The sequence below is a fragment of the Delphinus delphis genome, chromosome 4 (genome assembly GCF_949987515.2).
Source record: "Delphinus delphis chromosome 4, mDelDel1.2, whole genome shotgun sequence".
In the NCBI taxonomy this organism is placed as follows: domain Eukaryota; kingdom Metazoa; phylum Chordata; class Mammalia; order Artiodactyla; family Delphinidae; genus Delphinus; species Delphinus delphis.
In genome coordinates, this window is record NC_082686.1 from 140863920 (window position 1) to 140887574 (window position 23655).

The following is a 23655-nucleotide window of genomic DNA, read 5'->3' on the forward strand; positions in this document are numbered from 1 at the left end:
AGTGCGGCCGCCACGTAAGTAAGTTTTCTATCTTTATATACGGTAGTTCTTGGCTTGCACTCACTGAACTGAGCCAATTGAGTTTTTTTTTTTTTTGTGGGAGGGTGGCTGCACTGGGTCTTCATTGCTGTGCGTGGGCTTTCTCTAGCTGTGCCGAGCGGGGGCTACTCTTCGTTGCGGTGCGCGGGCTTCTCACTGCGGTGGCTTCTCTTGTTGCGGAGCACGGGCTCTAGGCGCGCGGCCTTCAGTAGTTGTGGCTCATGGGCTTCAGTAGTTGTGGCCTACGGGCTCTAGAGCGCAGGCTCAGTAGCTGTGGCGCACGGGCCTAGTTGCTCCGCAGCATGTGGGATCTTCCCGGCCCAGGGCTTGAACCCGTGTCCCCTGCATTGGCAGGAGGATTCTTAACCACTGCGCCCCCAGGGAAGTCCCACCAAGTGAGTGAGTTTGAATTCACTGAACCGCGCCTTAAAAGTATTCAAGATACTGCTATTTACTAGACGTTTTAACATTTCTTTGCTGGACAGCTTATCTCATACTTTATATTGAAAACTAATAGTGCACTGTTTTCACGGTCAAAACCACTAAGTAGCTTGCTTCCGACTTTACAGTTAGTTAACAGTATTGTCAACTTGCTCAACATAGTCAGCCCCGCTACTCAGATCTTGCCAAAATCTTCAGAGAACCATAGCACAAATTCAGATACCTAACTAACTTGAAGACGACTCCAGAAGGTATGGTATGCCTTGTGGGAAATGGAAGCGTCACTGTCCGTAAGTGTTCAGCAGTTTCCTACAGAAGGAAGCACCAGCTGGAACGTATTTACACCACCTACTCAATTCATGCTAAGCATAATTTGAACAAAGCTAAATCACAGGTTTAGCAAGATCCCTACCAGATAAAATTTAGCTTAACTTAGTACCCAGATTGTTTGCTGTTGTGATCCAATTTGGACACACACAAAATGTCCTTTCATAATCCTAGACCTTAGATGATGAGTGAACTTTTCAAAAACAAAATTAACATTTGAGCGGGTAAGTCTGCATAAAGTTACACAGAATGACAGCTTCTGAGACGGGATAAAGGTGAGGGGAGCTACTCACAGGTACACATGCATACCACCCAAATTTTATTTTATTCTTTTGGCAAATGCAACATAATACAGATAACAAAGGTGCTAATTTTAGGGACAAGTCTGAAACAAGGAGAACGCAAATATATTATTATTTCATGTCAGGGAACAGTAACTGAATCATAACTGGAAGTGCATTAAATTACTTCCCCAGGGTCTTCCTAAGGACCAAAGGTAGACAGAAATGGCCTGTTTTACATAAGTTCACAGACACCTCGAGGCAGTCACCATTCAAGGGACAGTTGTGCACCCTAGGGTTTAGTTCTCAGAGCTGGAGTTGCCTTTGCTTCTCCTCCCAGGCAGAGGGAAGCTCGGTTTGCTCTGGGGCTGGGAGAGTTTGCGGGCTAGCAGGGTGAAGGGCTCGATCAGGGTCTTGCGGTCTGTGACCGTCACCTCCCACAGATGCACCTTCTCGCTCCTGGCCCACCGCTGTGCCACTTCGGCGTCCACTTGTCTCTGCTCAGAAAGGTCAGTTTTGTTTCCTAACACGACAATGGCCACCTGAAAGAAACGGGTAAAAAAGATCACACTTTGCCAGCATCAGTTCCTAGACAAAACGGAGGAAGAAAACTGTCCCATTTAACAAAGTGCTTCGTCCAAACTGATGCTCAGGCGTGAGGCTGAAGGGTAAAGGGCATTACCTCACCCCTCCTCGCTCGGTGTATCTCCTTAAAAACGCAGATGCTCTACAGGCTGCTGACTACGCAACAGTTGAAGTTACTCAACTCCAGGTACGGCTGGAAGACAGACTTGGGGAAATCACTATCGAGGGTACAGGTAACGGTTTGACTGAGGTGTGTCTACATTTCAGTTTAGCTCTACCTGCTGTCTGGGAAACCTGCGATACGTACTTGAAGATACAACCACGGAACTTCTGGAGCCGTGAGAGGTCTGCAGCCCTGGGGGCTGAGTTCCTTGAGAACGGGAATTGTTCTGTTCACGTCACTCCTAAACATAGCAGAGCACCTGACAAAAGCACTAAATATGTGTTGAACGTACCACCCAATAGGTACATTTTACCCTAAATGCAAGGCAATCGATCCTTCTCTCGAAGTGGAGCGCTCGCTACCCTAAGGCACTGTTTCAGGCGACCAGAAGGGCGGTCACAGTCCGCGGGAGGGGAGACGAGTGGTGACCTCCAGACGCTGAGAGAGTGCCTGGAAAGGCACCTAAAGCAGGAGGCCGGGGAGGTGGAGGGGGGCTCCTCTGCGCCACGGCCGGGCTCCCGCCTTCGAGACATGCGCGCGCTCCGATGGGAGGACGGAGCGGCACGGAGCGGCACGGAGCGGCAGGCAGGGCTCTCCTCCGTCTCTCAGCAGGAGCCAGCCCTCCCGTTGCCCCCCACCACCCATCCCGTCTCTGCGGCGAAGGTTCCCTTCCCCTCTGGCCTGGCTGTGCGTGGTCGCCCGGCCGCCTGCAGGGCACAGCGGGGGAGGTGTCCTAGGCTCGGGGCCACCTCCAACGCGGTCCCTCCCTAGAAGCCCTCAGGCCGAGGGCTGCTGCTTCTGCCTTGCGCCCCGCGCCCCCTGCCCCCTGCTCCCCGGCCCGGCTGTTGCTGCCCATCCCAGCTCTGGCCCGTGGTCACCCCACACGCTACTCCCGTCATACTGGTGGTGATTTCAGCAGCCCTGGGGGTGACCCGGTAACCTCATCCCTCAGCTCCTTGACTTCAGAGATCCTAACCGCCCTCCTGACCTCAGCCACTCTCTCCCACGAACCAGGACAACCACTCTCCTCTCTGACCTCGAGTGCGGGAATCCCGCTCCGCCCGCTGCCTTCCTGGTTCATCCCCCGCACCCCTCTGCAGCAACCCCGCAAGCACCGCAGGGACCCACGAGCCCCAGCGCTACCACCTCTGTCTCAGTCCTGCAACCCCGCTGCTGCCCTCGGCGCTCCCCCCGCCGAGCTTCTCCTCGTTCGCTCCCTCGCCATCGTCATCACGCCGTACGCGCCACCTCGGTTAAGTTGAACTCTTAACTGTACCTTTTGCCGACATCATTTACCGAATGTGGTGGGAGAAAACACAACCCCGCTGGCCGGTCCCGGCTCGTAACCACCGACCTCCAGCGCGCTGCTGTTCTCCAGCAAACACATCACGTTCCCGCCACTTCCCCTGGAAGGACAGCATCTCCTACCTTGGTCCTCCTCCAACCTCCACCGTTCCCTCTGCCTTCCCCGTCTCACCCTCAGCTGATGTCCACACTACGTCAGCAAGAAGACAGGAGCAACTAGAAGGGAACTGTCAGATGCTTCCACCGCCACGTCTACCAGCCCCACGGTCCTCTAAGCCCATGTCCCCACCCTCTTCAACCTGGAAAAGGTGTCACTCCATCGGCTATCCTCTCACCTGCGTCTCTCCGCTGAATCATCCCACTGCGTACAACCATCTCTCTCATCTGAAAAACAAAACCCTCTGATACATCCTTCTCCAGCTTCTCTCTGTTCCCCTTTTAGGGGACAATATATTTACCCTTTGACTCAAAACTCTTTCAAAGAGCTATGTTTGCTGTGCTCAACTCTCTCACATCCAGTCCATCAGACTCTGTCTCACCGTTTCACTAAAACTGTCGTCGTTGAGATGTCCCAAGTTACTAAAGCTGGCCACCTCTCGGCTCTTTTGATCTGCCTTTAGTATCTGACATAGCTTGGTCACTTCCTACCTTTTAAAGTGCCGACTTTACTTGCCTTCTGGGTCACCCTTATCTCTTGGTGTTCCTCGTACTTCAAAGGCCACTTTGTAGACTCCTTTGCTGCCTTCTCACTTCTCCAGCCGGTAAATGTCAAAGTGCTCTAGAGCGAGAGCATCTGAACTAAACTCTGCTTCTCACCTTGTCCCTCAAGGTGAAAGTCAACAGAGTGATTTTTTTTTTTTTTTTGGCCGCACAGCATGCGGGATCTTAGTTCCCCAATCAGGGATCAAACATACGCCCCCTATAGTGGAAGTGTGGAGTCTTAACCACTGGACCACCAGGGAAGTCCCAGAGTGATCATTTTAAAACAAAACAAAAGATGAGACTTTCTGAGAGAGTGGCATGGACATACATACACTACCAAATGTAAAATAGATAGCTAATGGGAAGCAGCCACACAGCACAGGGAGATCAGCTCGGTGCTTTGTGACCACCTAGAGGGGTGGGATAGGGAGGGTGGGAGGGAGACGCAAGAGGGAGGGGATATGGGTATATATGTATATGTATAGCTGATTCACTTTGTTATAAAGCAGAAACTAACACCATTGTAAAGCAATTATACTCCAATGCAGGGGGCCTGGGTTCAATCCCTGGTCAGGGAACTAGATCCCACATGCATGCCGCAACTAAGGAGCCCGCCTGCAGCAACTAAGACTTGGTGCAACCAAATAAATATTAAAATAATAATAAAAATAAAAATAAGTCAAAAGAGGTTCAACTTCGTTCACATTAAGGACAAATGAAACTATGAAAATACCATTTCACCCAGAAGAGTCACAAAATCCAAAAATTTAACCACACATTGTTGTCAGGACTGAAGAAACAGGCATTTTCATACCATTCCTATGGACAGTAACTTGTCACTATATTTACCTTTAACTCAAGAACCTAACTTCTGCTGGTTGATCTTTCAACTCTACGTTAAAATGTACAAAATAACAAACGTCTAAGATTCGTCACTGCAGCATAGTTCATGATAGCAAATGACCAGAGAAACCCTAAGTCTCCATCAATCTGAGCCTGGTTAAATAAGTGTGATACATCTACAGCCACACAGTGAATACTAGGCATTAGTTTAAAAAAAAAAAAAAAAGGAATCTGAGAACTGCTATGGAAAGGACTCCAAGATATATTACATGAAAAATACAAGGTGTACAACAATATGCTACCTTTGGTACAACAAAGAGAAAAATAAGAAGAAATTATATACATTTCTGTTTGCTTGTATTTACACAGAGAAACTCTGGAAGGACGCCCCCAGACTAGGAAAGGGGTAAAACATTAAAACAGCATGCTTGAGGTACAGGAGATAGACGGTTGAACCCAGGGGTGGGAACAAGTTCACTAGAGTCCTCTCTATAGATCATTTTCATTTTTGAACCATGTGCAACCATTACCCTTTCAATTTTTTAAAACAGACATGAAAACAAGTGCGTGCCACCCAAGCTAGACCCTGCCATCCCTTTGCCTCCCATCCCGAGGCGCCCTCAGCTCTGCCTCCTCCCAGCCCCGCCCGCTCTGGCCTCAATGCTGCTCCTGGCGCAACATGCTCCCGCCCCCGCCCCTGCTCAGCTGGGGCCTCCGCCTGGAGCAGCCTCCTCTAGACATCGGCTTGCGCCCTTCCCTCACACCCTTCAAATCTCTGCTGCAAGTCACCTCACCAGGCCTTCCCATATCACCTACAGAAAGCAGTGCCCTCACTCCCCACTCTGCTTGACTTTTCTTCCTACACTGCATCACTCCTCACAATACATACTTGTTCGTTGTCCCTCTCTCCCCCACCCCCCAGACAGAAGCTTTATGGCAACAGGGACTCTGTTCTATTCTCTACTGTATTCCCTCCGCCTCACCTAGAACAGTGCCAGGCCCATAGCCCAGTAAGCATCTGCTATCAAAACTACAATGAGGTAGCGCCTCACACTGGTCAGAATGGCCATCATCAAAAAAATTTACAAACAATAAGTGCTGGAGAACAGGGAACCCTCCTACACTCTTGGTGGGAATGGAAATTGATACAGCCACTATGGAGAACAGTATGGAGGTTCCTTAAAAAACTAAAAATAGAACTACAGTATGATCCCGCAATCTCACTCCTGGGTATATATCCGGAGAAAACTCTAATTCGAAAAAATACATGCACCCCAATGTTCACTGCAGCACTATGCACAGTAGCCAAAACCTGGAAACGACCTAAATGCCCATCAACAGATGAATGGATAAAGTAGACATGGTACATATACACAATGGAATATTACTCAGCCGTAAAAAGAAACAAAATAATGCCATCTGCAGCAACATGCATGCAGCTAGAGATTATCGTACTAAGTGAAGTTAAGTCAGACAGAGTAAGACAAATATCATATCACTTATATGTGGAATCTAAAGTATGACACAAGTGAATTTATCTATGAAACAGAAACAGACTCACATAGAGAACAGACTGGTGGTTGCCAAGGGGGAGGGGGTGGGGGAGGGATGGAGTGGGAGTTTGGGGTTAGCAGATGTGAACTATTATATACAGGATGGATAAACAACAAGGTCCTACTGTAGAGCACAGGGAACTATATTCAATATCCTGTGATAAACCAAAATGGAAAAGAATTTTGAAAAGTATATACATGTATAACTGAATCATTTTGCTGTATGGCAGTAATTGACACAACATTGTAAATCAACTCTACTTCAATAAAAAAATTTAAAAATAAGCATTTGCTGAATGAATGTACTTCTTAAATCCCCATAATAACCATATGAGAAAGGTACTATTATTTTCCTTATTTTATAGATAAAGAAACTAAGGCAGAAAAGTTGAGAAGCAGAGCTAAGATTCAAGTATCAAGTACATGAGTTCACTGAACTATACTTCTAACTTTAGGGGGGCAGGGAGGGAAATCTGGGGGATTCTCCCCCAAATAATAACAGCACTTATCTGTCTCAGTGAGAAAGATGGGAAACAGGTAGAGAGGAGCCTTCATTACTTACCTTTTTATATCTTTTGAAGACTGAACCTTGTGAATGTTGTTATCTATTCACAAAGTAAGTTAGTATTCAAAATAATAAAAATAATTAAAATATCAACAACCCAGAGGTCCTTGAACAGGTGAGTGGTTAAATAAACTGCGGTACATACACACCATGGAAAACCACCCAGCAAGAAAAAGGAATGAACGACTCATACACACAATTACCTGGCTGACTCTCCAGAGAATTACGCTGAGTGAAAAAGGCCGATACCAAAAGGTTACAAACTGCGATTCCATTTACGTTAACACTCTTGAAATGACAAGGTTACAGAAATGGAGAACAGATAACGGTTAAGGAGGGAGAGGGGATGGGAGGGGAATGCGTGAGGCCGTAAAAGGTCCCATGAGGGGTCCCTGCAGTGCTGGAAAGGGTCCCTCACTGTATAAACGTCAGTACCTCGGTTGTGTTATTTTACTATAGTTTTGCACAGTGTTATTAGCATTGGGGGAAACTGAGTTAGGGATCTCTATTACTTCTTAAAATTGCATGTGAATCTACAATTACCTCAAAATTAAAAGTATGACATAAAAAATACATAAAAATTAGGTTAAGTAAAAATTAGGTTAAGAACACCTAGCCAGTGCTGTTAATTGGGTTCATGACACGGTTCCCTAAACCCTGAGGAGTCAGCCATGCCAAGACCCAGAGAAAGACCTGCGATGAGAGAGTTCCAGGCAGGGGAACGAGCCACTGAGAAGGACTTCACAGGGGGACAAAATTATCATGCTGGAAAAGCAGAAAGTTGACCACTGGAGTACAGTGACAGAGGAACAGAATGCTAAGGGTGAAAGGACAGCCATGGGCCAGATCATCTAAAACTTTACAGACCATAGTAAGAATCTTATTTTCAAATGGTAAGTGGATAGAAGCCACTAATTATTTATTAGTTTTTTACACTTCTTTTCTTTTCTTTTTTTTTTTTTTTTTAAGGCTAAGGACAATCCTATTTCTCCAAGAAGACAATAAAAAGCCCTAGGAAACAATGATCCCAAATAACGTGAAATGAACTATGTAGTATTTGCAATATGGAGTCATTAAAATTCAAGTTGTACATGGGAAGAAGCAAAGGCAGAAAGTCAAATGCTGGTCCTGGTTGAACTCAGTCCTGTATTTCCTGGGCTAGGGAAAAAATCATGAAGATTACAGATACTGTGAATACAATTTAATGCTTTTAAAATATTTTAATTGCCCAAAAGCCCATGCTACCATTTCAACGTTATAATTCATAGCTGGCATTTTTTAACATACCCACGTACCTCTTTTTTGTCTTTGAACTTATCAATTTCTTTCTTCAGAAGCTCCACTCTTTGAAAGGATTCAAGGTTATTCACACTGTACACAAGAACAAAGCCATCAGCAAATGAAAAATAATGCTTTGGCAGCTCCACGCCTTCCTGTAGGCCTCTGGTGTCGTAAAGATGTAACTGTTCCTTGACTCCCCGATCCGTTTCCACTGAAGCCATATACACATCTTCCATTGTTTCACAGTCCTCCATTCCTGGGGTTAAAAAGGAATTACTTTTACATATACAAATATCGAATTATTATGTTATTCACCTGAAGCTAATACAATGTTATGTCAATTATGCCTCAATTAAAAAAAAAGCTTTTACTCTTTCTGGATAACTCAATACCAATTGTTGAGTACTTTCTCGTCCTTTAGAAGGTGGCCTTCTAGGTTCCTTATTTACTACACATAAGAATCATCTTTCCATTTACTAGCTTCTTTAAAATGAAAGGTAATTGTTACAGTAAATGAACAAAGTGCTTTTTAAGATTATTTCTTCCATATAGACATAAAAAAATAAAAATTTGGCAGTGAAATTTACTATTACTTATTTTTCAGAAGTAACTTACAAGAGTCAATGAACTTACTATCTCAATTGGAGAATTAAGGGCTGATTTTTAAAGTACCTTCAACAACTAAGTGGCCCCATTTTTTTTGCGGTACGCGGGCCTCTCACTGTTGTGGCCTCTCCCGTTGGGGAGCACAGGCTCCGGATGCGCAGGCTCAGCAGCCATGGCTCACGGGCCCAGCCGCGCCGCGGCATGTGGGATCTTCCCAGACCGGGGCACGAACCCGGCAGGTGGACTCTCAACCATTGCGCCACCAGGGAAGCCCCCCATTTTCTTTTTCCTCAGCGCCAAGGACAGGACCTGGGTAAGTTTGATTTTTCTCTGTACAATTTCCACTGTTTCCAGGGTCTGTTTCAAGGACTCAGAAATGTACATGTCCAGTCTGGGTCTAGACACCAGGCCTTAATTCCCAAGTACCTACTGTGCACTTTTGTGTGAATGTCCTCCAAGTCCTTCAAACTAACAGGACTTGTTATCTTTCCTGCCCCACCTGTCCCTCCTCCTTGCTTTTGTCCCTTGATCACCATCCACCTGGTCAGTCTTCAGCGTTCTCTTTGAACAAGGAAAGAGAATTTAGGACCACATTTAGGGTGAATGTGGTCCTAAATCAGCCACTCTACACCTGAGACATCTGCTCGATCCACTGCCTGCTTCCACTCCCCCTGGCTTGCTCCCTTCACCTGAATGACTGCAACAGCTCAGGAAACACCTGGTCAACACCTCATCCTTTCCAGGCTCTGCTGAAACGTCAGCTCTGTAGATTTTCTTCAGATTATCCACTTCCCTCCATCCTGCTCTTACTGTGCCTTGTACAGGTAATACCACTTCACCCTAAACTCGTTTCGTATCTGTCCCCTCCAGAGCTGCAGTGGAAACTCCTCAAGAGCCAGGACTGTGCCTAATCTCTCTTCGGAGCTCTGAGGACTAACGAATTGACTTACATACATAGAAAGTCCTTAGTAAATGTCTGAATGAATGAATGAATGCGTGAGCTCATAACTGGAGCCCCAATTTCATTCCCCTGCTCGCCTGAATGATGAGCCCTGTAAAATCCATTTGACTTTGCTCCATTTCTGTGGGTTTTGTCTCTTCAACTCACCTAGAACTTCCTCAAGAGAAACAACACTTCTGTGTACACAGCAAGTATGCAACAACCATTTGTGGATGAGGGGATTAAGGTGAGAAGATGAACACTTTGAATGTTAATGACTAGTGCAAGAGGTAGTCTATGGAGACATAAACTTATTGGGCTTCGATTACAAAAAATTTAAAAGCAAAAACTACCAAGACTTTTGTCATGGTGGATGTTCTGTCCACCAAAAGCCAGTCCGGTTCCCTTCCTTCTCCCATTAAGCTTAGACCTTTTGAGATTTTCTCACCCTATAGATCAAGTGAAGCTACGACTCTGCATCTCCTCTGCCACTCCACGCCACCTCTGTCCTAGCAGGAGACTAAGGCTGCACTTCTAGAAAGGGTAAAACAGGCTGCTGCGATGTGGGACAGAGGGTATGAGTCCGCAGTGAAAACAAGGGGCAACTCAGTGACGTGCCCCCTCTGCTCCCAAAACTTCGGCGGCCAACTCTTTATCCTCTAGGCGGAGGGATCTGGGGAATCTGGCCAGTGAAAATGGAGAAATCCTAAATATGCTAACCTCTGAGGTAAACCAACAAATGCCCCACCCAGGTCACCTTATAATGAAGCAAGGTCATGAACCCTATCCACATGCTTAGAGCTTTAAATTAGCTTTTCAGTTCTCCATTCTTAATTACAAGCAGACAACCAAGGATTACCAGATACCTGAGAAAGAGACCAAAATTCAGGAAAGAGCACCTGAAAAGAAAAAGACTGTGCAAAGAAAAGAAAACAGACAAAAAAACTACCAAATATTATACTCAAAGAGATAAGATAGTGCATCCATGAAATAACAGGATACTAAGAAATGACAACTCAGTAGAAGGGCTGAAAAATAAAGATGGGGAAAATTCCCATAGAGTGGAACAAAATGCTGAGAAATTTCAAACAGAAGAGAAATTTTAAAAATCAGAGGACGAGTCCAGAAGATCCAGCATCCAAAAAGAGAGCTCCAGAAAGAGAGAACACAGAAGAGAAATAATTCAGAGCTGAAGAACACACATCTCCATATTGAAAGGGCCCACCAGGTGCCCAGCACCGTGGATGAACACAGACTGATCCTATGATACACCACTGCGAATTTCAGAGCACTGGGGAGAGAGCCTACGAAAGCGTCCACATCCGAAGCAACAAGAATCACGATGGCTTCTGGCCTCTCAGAAGCACTGGAAGAAGATATTAGAATCTGGTAAACTGAAGATACACATGGTCTATGAGCCTGCGATTTCATTCCTAGGTATATCCCCCCAGACCTTGTCCAAATCATAGCTGGGATACGTGTATAAGACTCTTCACAGCAGCACTATTTCTAATAGCCCCAAACTGGAAACAACCCAAATGTTCATCAAGATACAAGAGGTAAATAGGGACTTCCATGGCGGTCCAGTGGATAAGACGCCACGCTCCCAATGCAGGTGACACGGGTTTGATCCCTGGTCAGGGAACCAAGATCCCACATGCCACATGCCACACGGGGCGGGGAAAAAAAAAAAGATACAAGAGGTAAATAAATGGAGGTATACTGAGACAATATACCTATCGTGAAAATTACATCACACCTACTTAAAACAATATGGACGAGTCTTACAACTATAATGTTGAGTGAAAAAAAAACAAACACTGAAAAATTTATACGGTATGATTCCGTTGATATCAAGTCAGTAAGAGACAAAAATAAACGATGTCATCCAGTGATACATACACAGGTGGCAAAACAATAAAGAAAAGAAGGGATTAACCAAAAGTCAAGGGAAGGGCTGAGTTTTGATTGAAGAGAGGAACACGGGGAGCTGACAAGAGTACCTGCGGTCTTCTACCTTTTGACCTGTGCGGAGGTTATGCAAATGTTTTGTAATTATTCATTAAACCACATGCGTGTTTTATGCACTTTTCTATATGTATGATGCATTTTATAATAAAAGAAGGAGAAAAGATGATAATGGACCAATGCTTTCAAAATTTTGGAAGGAACTTATTCTCCATCTAGAATCCTATACCCATCAAAATTATAACTCAACTGTGAATGAAAGTAAAGACATTCTCAAACACGTGAAGCCTCAGAATACGTATCATGCACATTTTCTCAGGAAACTCTTTGAGGGAGGCCCGCCATCAAAATTAGCATGTAATCATAGAAAGAGGAAGACACCAGATTCAGAAAACAAAACCTCACATGAGAGTAAAGGGAAGCATAGGGACAACAGTAAATACCTTTATTCAGAAGCCCCAGGATTACTACTGTGCACCAGGCATAGAGGGCATTCTGAGGGCTGTCATCACCCGATGCCTCATCCCATTGGGCAACCTTTTCAACCCCCAAAAGAGCACTGCAAGATGTGCTCCACCAAAAGAAGGGCGTAAACAGAAGGTGACAGGAGATCTAGGAAACAGGAAATCAAACCCAGGAAGAAAGAAAAAGTAAAAGGAAGTTCTATGTTGTACAATAGGCCCAGATAAGAGAACGCTAGCTCCTGGAAAAATATCCCCCCAAGAAAGGGCGGGGTGGATTACTGATATGATTGACCTCATGGAGAACTGAGAACCATCTGGACATGTGGAAGAATCAGCAAAAGGTATGAACAAAACCAAACAAGTGATAGAGCAAATATTAGCCTCCATAAGAAGAAAAAGAAAGAAAAGAAACAATCATAGTACATAATACTGCTCAGCTGAGGATATTTACATGTGCCAGCAGTTGTCAAAGTGTGGTCTACAGAGATCCCTTGAGGTCTCCTTTCAGGGAACCCATATGGGCAAAACTATTTTCATAATAATATAAGACATTTGTCTTTTTCACTGTGTTGACATTTGCGCTGATGATATAAAAGTAATGATGGGTAAAACTGCTGGTGCCAGGACTTCCCTGGTGGCACAGTGGTTAAGAATCCGTCTGCCAATGCAGGGGACACGGGTTCGAGCCCTCGTCTGGGAAGATCCCACATGCCGTGGAGCGACTAAGCCCGTGTGCCACAACTACTAAGCCTGTGCTCTAGAGCTCACGTGCCACAACTACCGAGCCCACGTGCCACAACTACTGAAGCCCGTGCTCCGCAACAAGAGAAGCCACTGCAATGAGAAGCCCGTGGGAAGAAGAGTAGCCCCTGCTCGCTGCAACTAGAGAAAGCCTGCACGAAGCAACGAAGACCCAACGCAGCCAAAAATAAAATTAATTAATTAATTGAAAAAAAATTCTCTAAAAAAAAAACTGCTGAGGCCTTAGTACAAATCAAGGCAGTGGCACCAACTGTATTAGAGGTTGAATTCCTCAACACCTCATACTTGCAGTTTCAAAAGAAAAAGCCAGTTTCACTTAAGAATGTCCTTGATGAAGCAGGAAAAATTACCAAATTTATTAAATCCTAATCTATGAGTATGTATCTTTACATCTCTTTAATATTCTATGTGATTAATGAGAAGTGTACATGAAGTATTTCTGCTTAATGAATAATGGTAACTGACTGGAGGAAAAGCTCTTGCGTTTGAGTTTCAAGCTGAAATAGCTTTTTTTTTTTTTTTTTTGGCTGTGTTGGGTCTTCCCTGCTGCGCACAGGCTTTCTCTAGTTGCGGTGTGCGGGCTTCTCATCGCAGTGGCTTCTCTTGTTGCGGAGCACGGGCTCTAGGCGTGGGCTTCAGTAGTTGAAGTGCGTGGGCTCAGTAGTTGTGGCTCGCGGGCTCTAGAGCGCAGGTTCAGTTGTCACGGCACATGAGCTTAGTTGCTCCGCGGCATGTGGGATCCTCCCAGACCAGGGATCGAACGAGTGTCCCCTGTATTGGCATGAGGATTCTTAACCAACGCACCACCAGAGAAGTCCCACTTCTTTTTTTTTTTTAAAGAAGGAATAACAGAAAAAAACCATGGTTATTCAGGGTATCTGACAGACATTTTCTCAAAGATGAATAACGAGAGCCTATCATTTCAAGGAAAATAACTGATAGTATCTGTTGTTAATGATAATATTTGAGCTTTCAAGCAAAAATGAGAATTGTATCCATCAGCAGAAACTCGATAGCTTCCCAATACTGATGAGACTGGTGATGATATTAATAAATGGTATTTGGAAGATCTGCTTACCTCAGTTAACCAGTATTTTCCAAATGACCAATTCATAAATGTTAAGAAACCATGCATGGGTAAAAAACCCATTTGAAGTGCAAGATAAATCAATGAGATTTTAATGTAATAGAACAGGAGAAGTTCACTGATGTGGCTTCAGACTCCACACTGCAATAACCTTTGAATAACCATCACTGATTGAGTTTTAGTGAAATACCAAAGAAGAAAGTCCACAATTATCTGCAAAGCTATTAAAATATTCCTACCTTTTTCAACCACATATTTGTGTGAGGCCATATTTTCTTCACATATTTCAACTAAAAAAACATATAACAGCAGATTGAATGCAAAGGCAAGCAGATACGATAACCCAGCTGCCTTCTATCAGGCTGGACATTCAATTTTCAAAAACGTAAATCAGGGCTTCCCTGGTGGCGCAGTGATTGAGAGTCCGCCTGCCGATGCAGGGGACACGGGTTCGTGCCCCGGTCCGGGAAGATCCTACATGCCGCGGAGGGGCTGGGCCCGTGAGCCATGGCCGCTGAGCCTGCGCATCCGGAGCCTGTGCTCCGCAACGGGAGAGGCCACAACAGTGAGAGGCCCGCGTACCGCAAAAAAAAAACAACAAAAAAAACGTAAATCAACACTCATCTTCTCACTGAATTTTTTTGAAAATATAACTATTTTTCATTAAAATGTGTTACCTTAGCATATAATAAGTTTATTGTTATTATTTTACATGATAAGTTTTTTTTTAATTTCCTCAGGTTTAATCTCTAATACAATAAAAATATCCTAAGACACAGCCTACAGAAACAAAATCTGTTGGGGTTTGAAGAGGGGAAAGGGATTCTTTTTTTCCCCCTTTGGGCATAATTTACTTTTTCACTGGCATAAATTAGAATCTGAAGGTGAAAAATTCAGAACCAATAGTGCAGCACTGTGATAGGTTTTCAGACCTTCTGGCACAGGCATCGTTATTAATAAAAACCAAATATGGATTTAACCGAAGTTGTTAAATATTATTCTGGGAAGGTGGAAGAGGATCAGAGTTCATCAAAATGGTTAATAAAAGACAGAAATGTGCTTGAAGCCACCTGCCAGCGATAAATACTTCAAAGATCTATGATTCTACGTATATCTCTAAGATAAGCCTTGTTTCATTCTAACGTGTTATGTCTGTCCTTCCTTACCGAACTGTGACCTTAAAGCCAGAGATGCTTCTCCACCTCTAAATCCTCACAGCCTGTATCAGAGAGCAAGTACTGAACAATTATTTAACTCAATGAATGAATAAATGAATGAGATAATCCGATTCACAAAATTAGGTCATATTGCAGCAAACAGCTGTCTCTTCCATTCTTAAAACCTATACAGCAGTACTGGAAAGTCATGTTTGAAATGAGAATGAGAGATCATTCAATGTATTCTGAAGTCAGTGAGTCTGTGATTCCAAGACCACTCTTCATCATGTAAACACACTGGAAACCACATAGAGACAACATTTTTCTTACCTGTTATGACTCTTGTTCTAACAGAGTTAAGCGCAAGCACTCTGGAATTTCAACAACATAAAGATGTTTTTTTCCTTGCCCCTACTTTCCCCGCCTCATCTCTGTCGATTTCTATGACACTTTTGGTCCCTCTCGATGACACCTCACTTTTGTGCACCACCGCCCATCTTTAAGTTAGCATGACCAACAAAGGACCCTGACCAGTTCCCAGAACCTGCAGGGAAACTAGGGAAAAATAATCTTACCAATAGTATGATTCCCATAAAGAAGCTGCTCCAAAATTGCCGTTTTCCCGACAGATAACAAGCCACAAACCACAACCTTACAGCCCTTTCCCATCTTCCCTTAGGATATCACTGTGAAGAAAAGAGAAGATCTTTAAAACTGTGTACTGTTAAAAAAAAAGAAAAAAAATCAACCTTTCCTTTTTCTTTCTTTCTGTGTTTAAATTTAATTAGTAATACATACACAGGGGGAAACTGCAAGTATAAAAAGAAATGTAGAATACGGTACATCGTTCCAAACCCCATTCCTGGTTCCCGTCCTCCCTTAATCAGTGTTACTAGTTTCCTATATATCTCTGCAGAGGTGACCTAGAGAAACATAAGAATACACGTATAGATATATGTTTGTTTTCAAACAGCATAAACACATCTTATACAAAGACTAGTCCAATACTAATTAAGCCTATAGGAATCCGAACCGAATCCTAGATGAAACAATCCTTGAAAGACTGCCTGCTCGTCAATGTTTACCTGGAAAAATAAGCATTTACGTAAAAATTTAAGGAGGCATGAAGATAAAAATTTGGACAGAGAGTAGACATCATTTTTTAAAGAAGTATTAACACCATCAATGCAAACGTCAGTCTTTTCTCAAGAGTGAGAAACTGGATTTGGGGCTGTCTTAGTCGTACTTCTTTTTGCGTCACAGTTCTTCATGCTAGAAAAATTGCTCAGGCACTTTAAACTGAAAGAAAGGAAAACTCATTTCTCCTCGCTTCCTCACATACGCATGGAAGAGCAAGACTGGGTAACACTTTCTTGAATTTTCCTCAAAGTTTTTATTTTCCAGAAGGCAAGGTACCAGCAGACAAGACAGAAAGGGAAAGGGGGCTCATTAAATACAACAGAAAAACTTGGGAAGAGAAGTTAAAGTTCCACATTGTCTTTTGCCTCCTTTCCTCCAGTTCTCTTACCTAGAAGTGTGAACATGCAATAGCTCTGACGAAAAAGCACGCCACAACGCCTTCAAGTCAGAAAACAACAAGAAAGTCCAAATGAGCATTCAAATAAAAGGGACGGTGGGCGTCTTTCTGTATGTGTGTGCGCACGTGTGTCACATATCACTATTTTTTTTTATCAACACCTAAAACATTAACAAATGAACTTCCTGTAAGTCTTCTCTACTCTGTTTTCCCAAAGTCTGTAAATTTTTTTGATCGAGGTATAGCTGATTTCCAGTGTTATGTTAGTTTCAGGTGTACAACAGAGTCAAAAATTTTATAGATTATACTCCATGTATAGTTATTATAAAATATTGGCTATCTTCTCTGTGCTGTACAATATATCCTTGTAGCTTATTTATTTTATACATAGGAGTATAATCCCCTACCCCTACTTGCCCCTCCCCTCTCTCCCCCCACTGGTAACCACTAGTTTGTTCTATCTCTGTTTCTTTTTTGTTATATCCACTAGTTTGTTGTATTTTTTTTAATTCCACATATAAATGATAACATACAATATTTGTCTTTTCTCTGACTTATTTCAATATGCGTAATACCCTCCAGGTCCATCTACGTTGTTGCAAATAGCAAAATTTCATTCTTTTTTATGGCTGAGTAGTATTCCATTGTATATATTGATATCTTCTTTAACCATTCCTCTGTTGATGGACACTTAGGTTGCTTCCAGATCTTGGCTGCTGTAAATAGTGCTGCAACAAACATTGGGATGTAGGTATCTTTTCAAATTTGCATGTTTGTTTTCTTCGGATATATACCCAGGAGTGGAAATGCTCAATCATATGGTAGCTCTATGTTTAGGTTTCTGAAGAACCTCCATATTGTTTTCCACAGTGGCTGCACCAGTTTACATTGCCACCAACAGTGCAAGGGGGTCCCCTTTCCTCCACATCCTTGCCTACGTTTGTTATTTGTAGACTTTTGGATGATAGCCACTCTAACAGGTGTGAGGTGATATCTCATTGTGGTTTTGATTTGCATTTCTCTAATGACGAACGACGTTGAGCATCTTTTCATGTGCCTGTTGGCCATCAGTGTGTCTTCTTTGAAAAAGTGTCTATTTAGGTCCGCGGCCCATTTTTAAATTGGGGTCTTTTTTATATTGAATTGTATGAGTTGTATTTTGGATATTAAGCCCTTAGCAGTCATACCGTGTGCGAATATTTTCTCCCATTCAGTAGGTTGTCTTCATTTTGTTGATGGTTTTCTCTGCTGTGCAAAAGCTTTTAAGTTTAATTAGATGCCATTTGTTTATTTTTGCTTTTGTTTCCTTTGCCTTAGGAAACAGATTCAAAAAAGTATTTCTAAGATTTATGTCAAAGAGTGTTCTGCCTATGTTTTCTTCAGGGAGTTTTATGTTTTTTGATCTTACCTTTAGGTCTTTAATCCATTTTGAGTTTATTTTTGTGTATGGTGTTAGGGAGGGTTCTAATTTCATTCTTTTCCATGTAGCTGTCCAGTTTTCCCAGCACCAACTTACTGAAGAGGCTGTCTTTTCTCCATTGTATATCCTTGACTCCTTTGTCGTAGATCAGTTGTCAAAGTCCATAATTTCTTATGACCCAGATCAGCCATGACACTTATCTCCTGACATGAAAAAAATTTTTTTTTTTTTTGGCTGTGTTGGGTCTTTGTTGCTGTGCATGGGCTTTCTCCAGTTGCAGCCAGTGGGGCTGCCCTTCATTGTGGTGCGTGGGCTTCTCATTGCGGCGGCTTCTCTTGTTGCGGAGCACAGGCTCTATCTGTGCGAGCTTCCGTAGTTGCGGCATGGGGGCTCAGTAGTTGTGGTGCGCAGGCTCTAGAGTGCAGGCTCAGTAGTTGTGGCATACGGGCTTAGTTGCTCCGCGGCATGTGGGATCTTCCTGGACCAGGGCTCAAACCCGTGTCCCCTGCACTGGCAGGTGGATTCTTAACCACTGCGCCACCAGGGAAGTCCCAAAGTGGATTTATTTAGAGAGAAACATGCTCCACAGACAATGTGGGCCATCTCAGAAGGCGAGAGCGGCCTTCGGACAAACACACTACACAGACAGGATGTGGGTCATCTCAGAAGGTGAGAAAGGCCCAAAGGGCTTTTAATAATATTAAAATTTAAAGGAAGTTGCCACCTAACTACGAGAGAAGAGGATAAGAAAGTGATGGTGGCACGCAGAACAATTCTGTTGTCAGAAAAGGTTGCCGTTGGAATCTAAATTCTGATTTTTCTATTGTTATTTTCTATTGTTATTTCCCTTCCTCTGAAATAATATTAGGATCAGCAGATAAAGTCTGTTAAAAATATGCACTATTTTGTATCTGTGTTTGTATAAGATAAATTGGGGGATTTGTTTCAGTATTTCAGAGAAGACTTCAAGGGCAAACAGTAAAAGCAACTGAAAAGAGGTAACTCAAACACTAGGTAACGATTTTAAGGTTTTTTAGGATGGTGAGAGAAGGAAAGAAATAAAACAGATTTTGGTAAATATTTTATACCATCAAAAAGGAAACAAAGATGAGAGGGTAAGTGTGATTAATCAAAGCACACCTGAAGCATTCTAGCTTCCTAGTTGTCTTCAAGTGGGAAACAATACTACTACATAAACCTGAAGATTAGGACTTCCCTGGTGGTGCAGTGGTTAAGAATCCGCCTGCCAATGCAGGGGACACAGGTTTGAGTCCTGGTCCGGGAAGCTGCCACATGCCGCAGGGCAACTAAGCCTGTGCACCACAACTACTGAGCCCACGCACCACAACTACCGAAGCCCGTGTGCCTAGAGCTCATGCTCCGCAACGAGAAGCCACAGTAATGAGAAGCCCACGCACTGCAATGAAGAGTAGCCCCTGCTCTCGCCGCAACTAGAGTAAAAACTGAAGATTAGTGACCTGCTTTACCATCAATTAAAAAATATGAATTCTTGGGACTTCCCTGGAAGTCCAGTGGGTAAGACTTCACCTTATAATGCAGGGGATGAGGGTTCAATCCCTGATCAGGGAGCTAAGATCCCACATGCCTCTCAACCAAAACACCAAAACATAAAAACAGAAGCAATATTGTGACAAATTCAATATGGTCCACATCAAAAAATCTTTAAGAAAAAGAATTCTTGAGGTATAAACTACTGTGTATAAAATAAATAAGCTACAAGGCTACATTGTATAGCGGGCCTCTCACTGCTGTGGCCTCTCCCATTGCGGAGCACAGGCTCCGGATGCGCAGGCTCAGCGGCCATGGCTCACGGGCCCAGCCGTTTCACGGCATGTGGGATCCTCCCAGACCGGGGCACGAACCCGTGTCCCCTGCATCGGCAGGCGGACTCTCAACCACTGCACCACCAGGGAAGCCCCATAAAATTAATTTTTTCAAAGTATGTGTTCTGTAAAAAAAATTAATATCTAATGTAAGATTTTGCATGAATAACATTAAATACACATACAAAAACACTTTATTTTCCATATATGATCATGATGGCAGGGACTCACGTTACATATAAGAAAGTTGTTCTCACACATATATATTCAATATGTACAAAATAAAACCTACTAAAAGGTTAGTTCTATAAGCATTATAATATTTCATAATTCCCAAACACAATAAATAGGCACCATTCCCTTCCAAATATAAAGGGAGGTCATCTGCGGCACCCTGAAAGGGCAGGGAATCACATGAATAGATCCTGGGGGTGGCCACGCCTCCTACTAAACCCAGGTTTCCAGAGTTTGAAAGGCCCCAGAGTAGATGGATGACCTTTAAGGTCACTTCTAATACTGTAACGCTATGAGAGCGGAAACTACTTACCCGGAAACTGCATCAACACGAGGTTAATACAAAAAGCGGTAGCTACAGCTACCTGTATAGTCCCTACCCTAAGAAACTGCTGGACAATACAATTCAATCTGTGACCTATTAATCCCTGACAGTCTGATGTAAATGACTAAGAGTGTGTGCTTAACAGGCAAAATCCAATGCAGTCTAAATACATATTGCTTTGCTTTCCAGGCTAATCAATAATGTGTCTAGAGAATAAAAATTGATCTGATCCATTCTGCTGAAAACACTGAGCTTGGTCAGTATTCTCTTTGAAAAGCCATCAGAAAGAGCTACCCAGAATTGTCAGTACTTCTGTTCTTCCTCTGTTCGTCTAAGGAAATCATTCTAGTTTTAAAGTAAAACACAATTTTTTAATGCAAACTGAAAAATATTATCACCACAACACTGTTAACGTCATAAAGAGATGTCATAGATCTTATTCTGCAAGCATTACAGGAAGAAAACCTCTACACTCCGTATTTGTTTATGTAAACATCATGGATTGTGTGCAATACTTTCACTTAGCCATAGATGAATACACTTTACATACATAAACACATATTAAAAGAGTTTTGCAAACAATACTGCCCAAAATGAAATACTATAAACAGATTCCAGTAACCATTCTTTTACTCAATCACTAAATATTTACTGAGAGATTATCCTAATGCCAGGCATCAGGGACAAACTAGGAGGCAAAATCAGAAATGATCCCTGCCCTCAGGAATCTCAAACTCAATTGAAAATACCAATCCAAATCTTGCAAAATTGCTAATTGAGAAACTGCAAACTGCAAATCAACAAACGAAACTGCAAAACCTAATTAAGAAATAGCAGTGATTAATCACATTGCCAGAATCTTCTTTCCAAATGATTATTCCACCTTTGCAGTCAATCCTTCTTGACTAATTTTCCCCATAACCCACATCTGATCCATCAATAAACCCTCTACCTTTCAAACACATCCAAGGCTGGACCACTTAGCACCTCCATCACTCATGAAGTAGTCCAAGGCACTATAGTCTCTCATCTGATCTCTCAAAGATGTCCACATCATAATCCCCCAAATCCATGAGTATTCTACTTTACATGGTAAAAAAAAAAAGACTTTGTGGTTGTGACTAAATGAAAAACCTTGAAATGGGGAGATTATCCTGGATTATCTGAGTGGACTCAATGTAATCACAAGTGTCTTTATAAGGCGGAGACAAGAGTGGCAGAAGTGAGAGAGAGAGAGATTTGAAGATGCTATGATGCTGGCTTTGAAGATGAAGAGGCCAGAAACCAAGGGATGCAGGTGGCCTCCAGAAGCTGGAAAAGCTAAGGAAATGGAGTCTCCCCTAGCACCCCTAAAAGGAACACAGCTCGACTGACAACTCGATATTAGCCTAGTGAGATTTCTGACCTACAGACCTGTAAGACGATAAACGTGTACTCTTTATTTTTTTATTTTTTGGCCGTGCCACATGGCATGTGGGATCCTAGTTCCCCAACCAGAGATCGAACCCGTGCCCCCTGCATTTGAGGTGCAGAGTCCTAACCACTGGACTGCCAGGGAAGTCCCTTTGTACTCTTTTAAGCCAGTAAATTTGCTGTAATTTGTTATAACAGCAACAGGAAAATAAATACAACCTCCTAACCGTCCACACTTTTTCCCTTCTTCCTTTTAGCCTCAAATAATCCTTTTTCTTTTTTTCCTTTGGCCACGCTGCGCAGGCTTGCGGGATCTTAGTTCCCCAACCAGGGATCGAACCCAGGCCAAGGCAGAGAAAGCTGAGTCCTAACCACTGGACCACCAGGGAATTCCCCAAGTGATCCTTTTAAAATGTAGGTCACATGAAGTCACCCTTCTGCTCAACATTGTCCCATGGTTTCCAATCTCAGAAAGTTTGAAAACCCCAAGTCCGTAAGAACATTCGTCTCTTTGATGTCACGGGCCAGTTTCCCCTCTGCCTCCTTGCTGGTCCTGTATTAACACAGGCACGCTCCAGCCCTGGAGCTCTTCTCCCTGACTGAAATCAGTCCCCACACCTCCAAGGTCTTTTCTCAAATGCCACTTCTCAACACTTACCTGAATATTCCACCCAAAATTTCCACCCCTGCCCCAACACGCCCTACCCGTCCCCTCCCCTTAATATTTGTCCTTAACGCTTATCACAGAGCATAATATACATGTTATGTCTATTGTCCTTTTCCAAGAAGCTAGAATTGCTGCGACGACCACTGCTACCATCCCAGCAGCTGGGCACATAGGAGGCCCTTCAGAAATATCTGTTGAATGAATCAATGCACCTGTGAGGGCTTTTACAACGGTAAAGCTGCAATTAAAAAAACAACAACAAAGGATATTAGGAAATGGGGTAAAAAAAAATAACCAAACCCGCTAATTTACAAGATAAGAGTCTCTTAAACCTTCGCCACATTTAAACTTAGAATTCGTAAGAGAATTAAACCACATGACTTTTCTAAAATGAAAATATTCTGGAGATGCAAAAAAGCTAGTAAATAAACTGTCAATAAAGAACGCAACAAAAAACGCCTGCATTTTCTCGGCTTTTTTCCCCAAAACACTCGTACCTGACGACCAGATTTGGGCATATAAATATTTCGCCTTCCTAAAAAGACCGTGGTTCTTACGTAGCAAATGTGGAACCAGATCTGCAAGCAGGAAAGGCACGGACCTGGGAAGGCGAGGACCCGCCTGCAACACCCCCTCCCATCCCCCCCATCCTTTTGGTGCAAAATTCCTCGGAGCGGGGCCTGCAGCCCCAATTGCTCCGGGGGGGACAGACGCGGCTCCCACCGCCAAGCCCCCGTACCTCGAGTGCCCCACCTGCCGGCTGGGGCAGCGCCGCCGGAGCCCCCAGTTTCTGCGCGCGTCCGGGGAAAGCGGGGAGCCCACAGCGGCCCCCACCCCAGGTGAGGCGCCCGCAGCGCAAAGCGGCCCCGCCGGACGCCCCCGACAGACCCGCAGGCCCAGAGGGGAGCGGCGCGCGGGCTGCACAGCAGCACCGCGGGCTGCGGCCCCGGGAGCCCCGCCCCCAACTTGCCTCCTCGCGGCGGCGGGATGTCGGGACGCTCTCCAGCCCAGGCCTTGCCGCGGACGGTCGCCGCCGGCTCGCCTCTGCCTCTCAGGCTCGAATCCCGGGGAGCGGGGCACGGGACCCGGGGGCAGGTTGCGCCGGCCTAACCCCGCCCAGCGGGCTCTCTGCTGGAACTACATGGC

The 23655-nt window shown here is 44.0% G+C and overlaps 1 protein-coding gene across 2 annotated transcripts; it reads right to left on the reverse strand.

The window, feature by feature from the left end:
- Window positions 1–1095: 1095 nt before the first annotated feature.
- On the reverse strand, window positions 1096–23629 carry NKIRAS1 (NFKB inhibitor interacting Ras like 1). Of its 2 annotated transcripts, none has more exons than XM_060011544.1 (4): window positions 23249–23429; window positions 15645–15755; window positions 8100–8341; window positions 1096–1630 (listed from the first exon to the last, which is right to left on the reverse strand). In XM_060011544.1, the coding sequence occupies exons 2-4, from the start codon at window positions 15736–15738 to the stop codon at window positions 1388–1390; spliced, it is 579 nt and encodes a 192-aa protein (XP_059867527.1). In that variant the 5' UTR covers window positions 15739–15755; window positions 23249–23429; the 3' UTR covers window positions 1096–1387. The 2 variants fall into 2 exon arrangements, with proteins under 2 accessions (XP_059867527.1, XP_059867526.1); XM_060011543.1 differs by lacking the exon at window positions 23249–23429 and adding an exon at window positions 23480–23629 and having other exon boundaries at window positions 1097–1630.
- Between the last annotated feature and the right edge of the window lie 26 nt (window positions 23630–23655).

Coding starts and splice junctions, on each gene's coding strand:
- NKIRAS1 (XM_060011544.1), bottom strand. CDS start 15,738: ATGGGAAAGGGCTGTAAGGTTGTGGTTTGTGGCTTGTTATCTGTCGGG. Junction 8,342..15,644: donor TTATGGGAATCATACTATTG/GTAAGATTATTT, acceptor TTTTAACCCCAG/GAATGGAGGACTGTGAAACA. Junction 1,631..8,099: donor AGTTCAAAGACAAAAAAGAG/GTACGTGGGTAT, acceptor CGTTTCTTTCAG/GTGGCCATTGTCGTGTTAGG.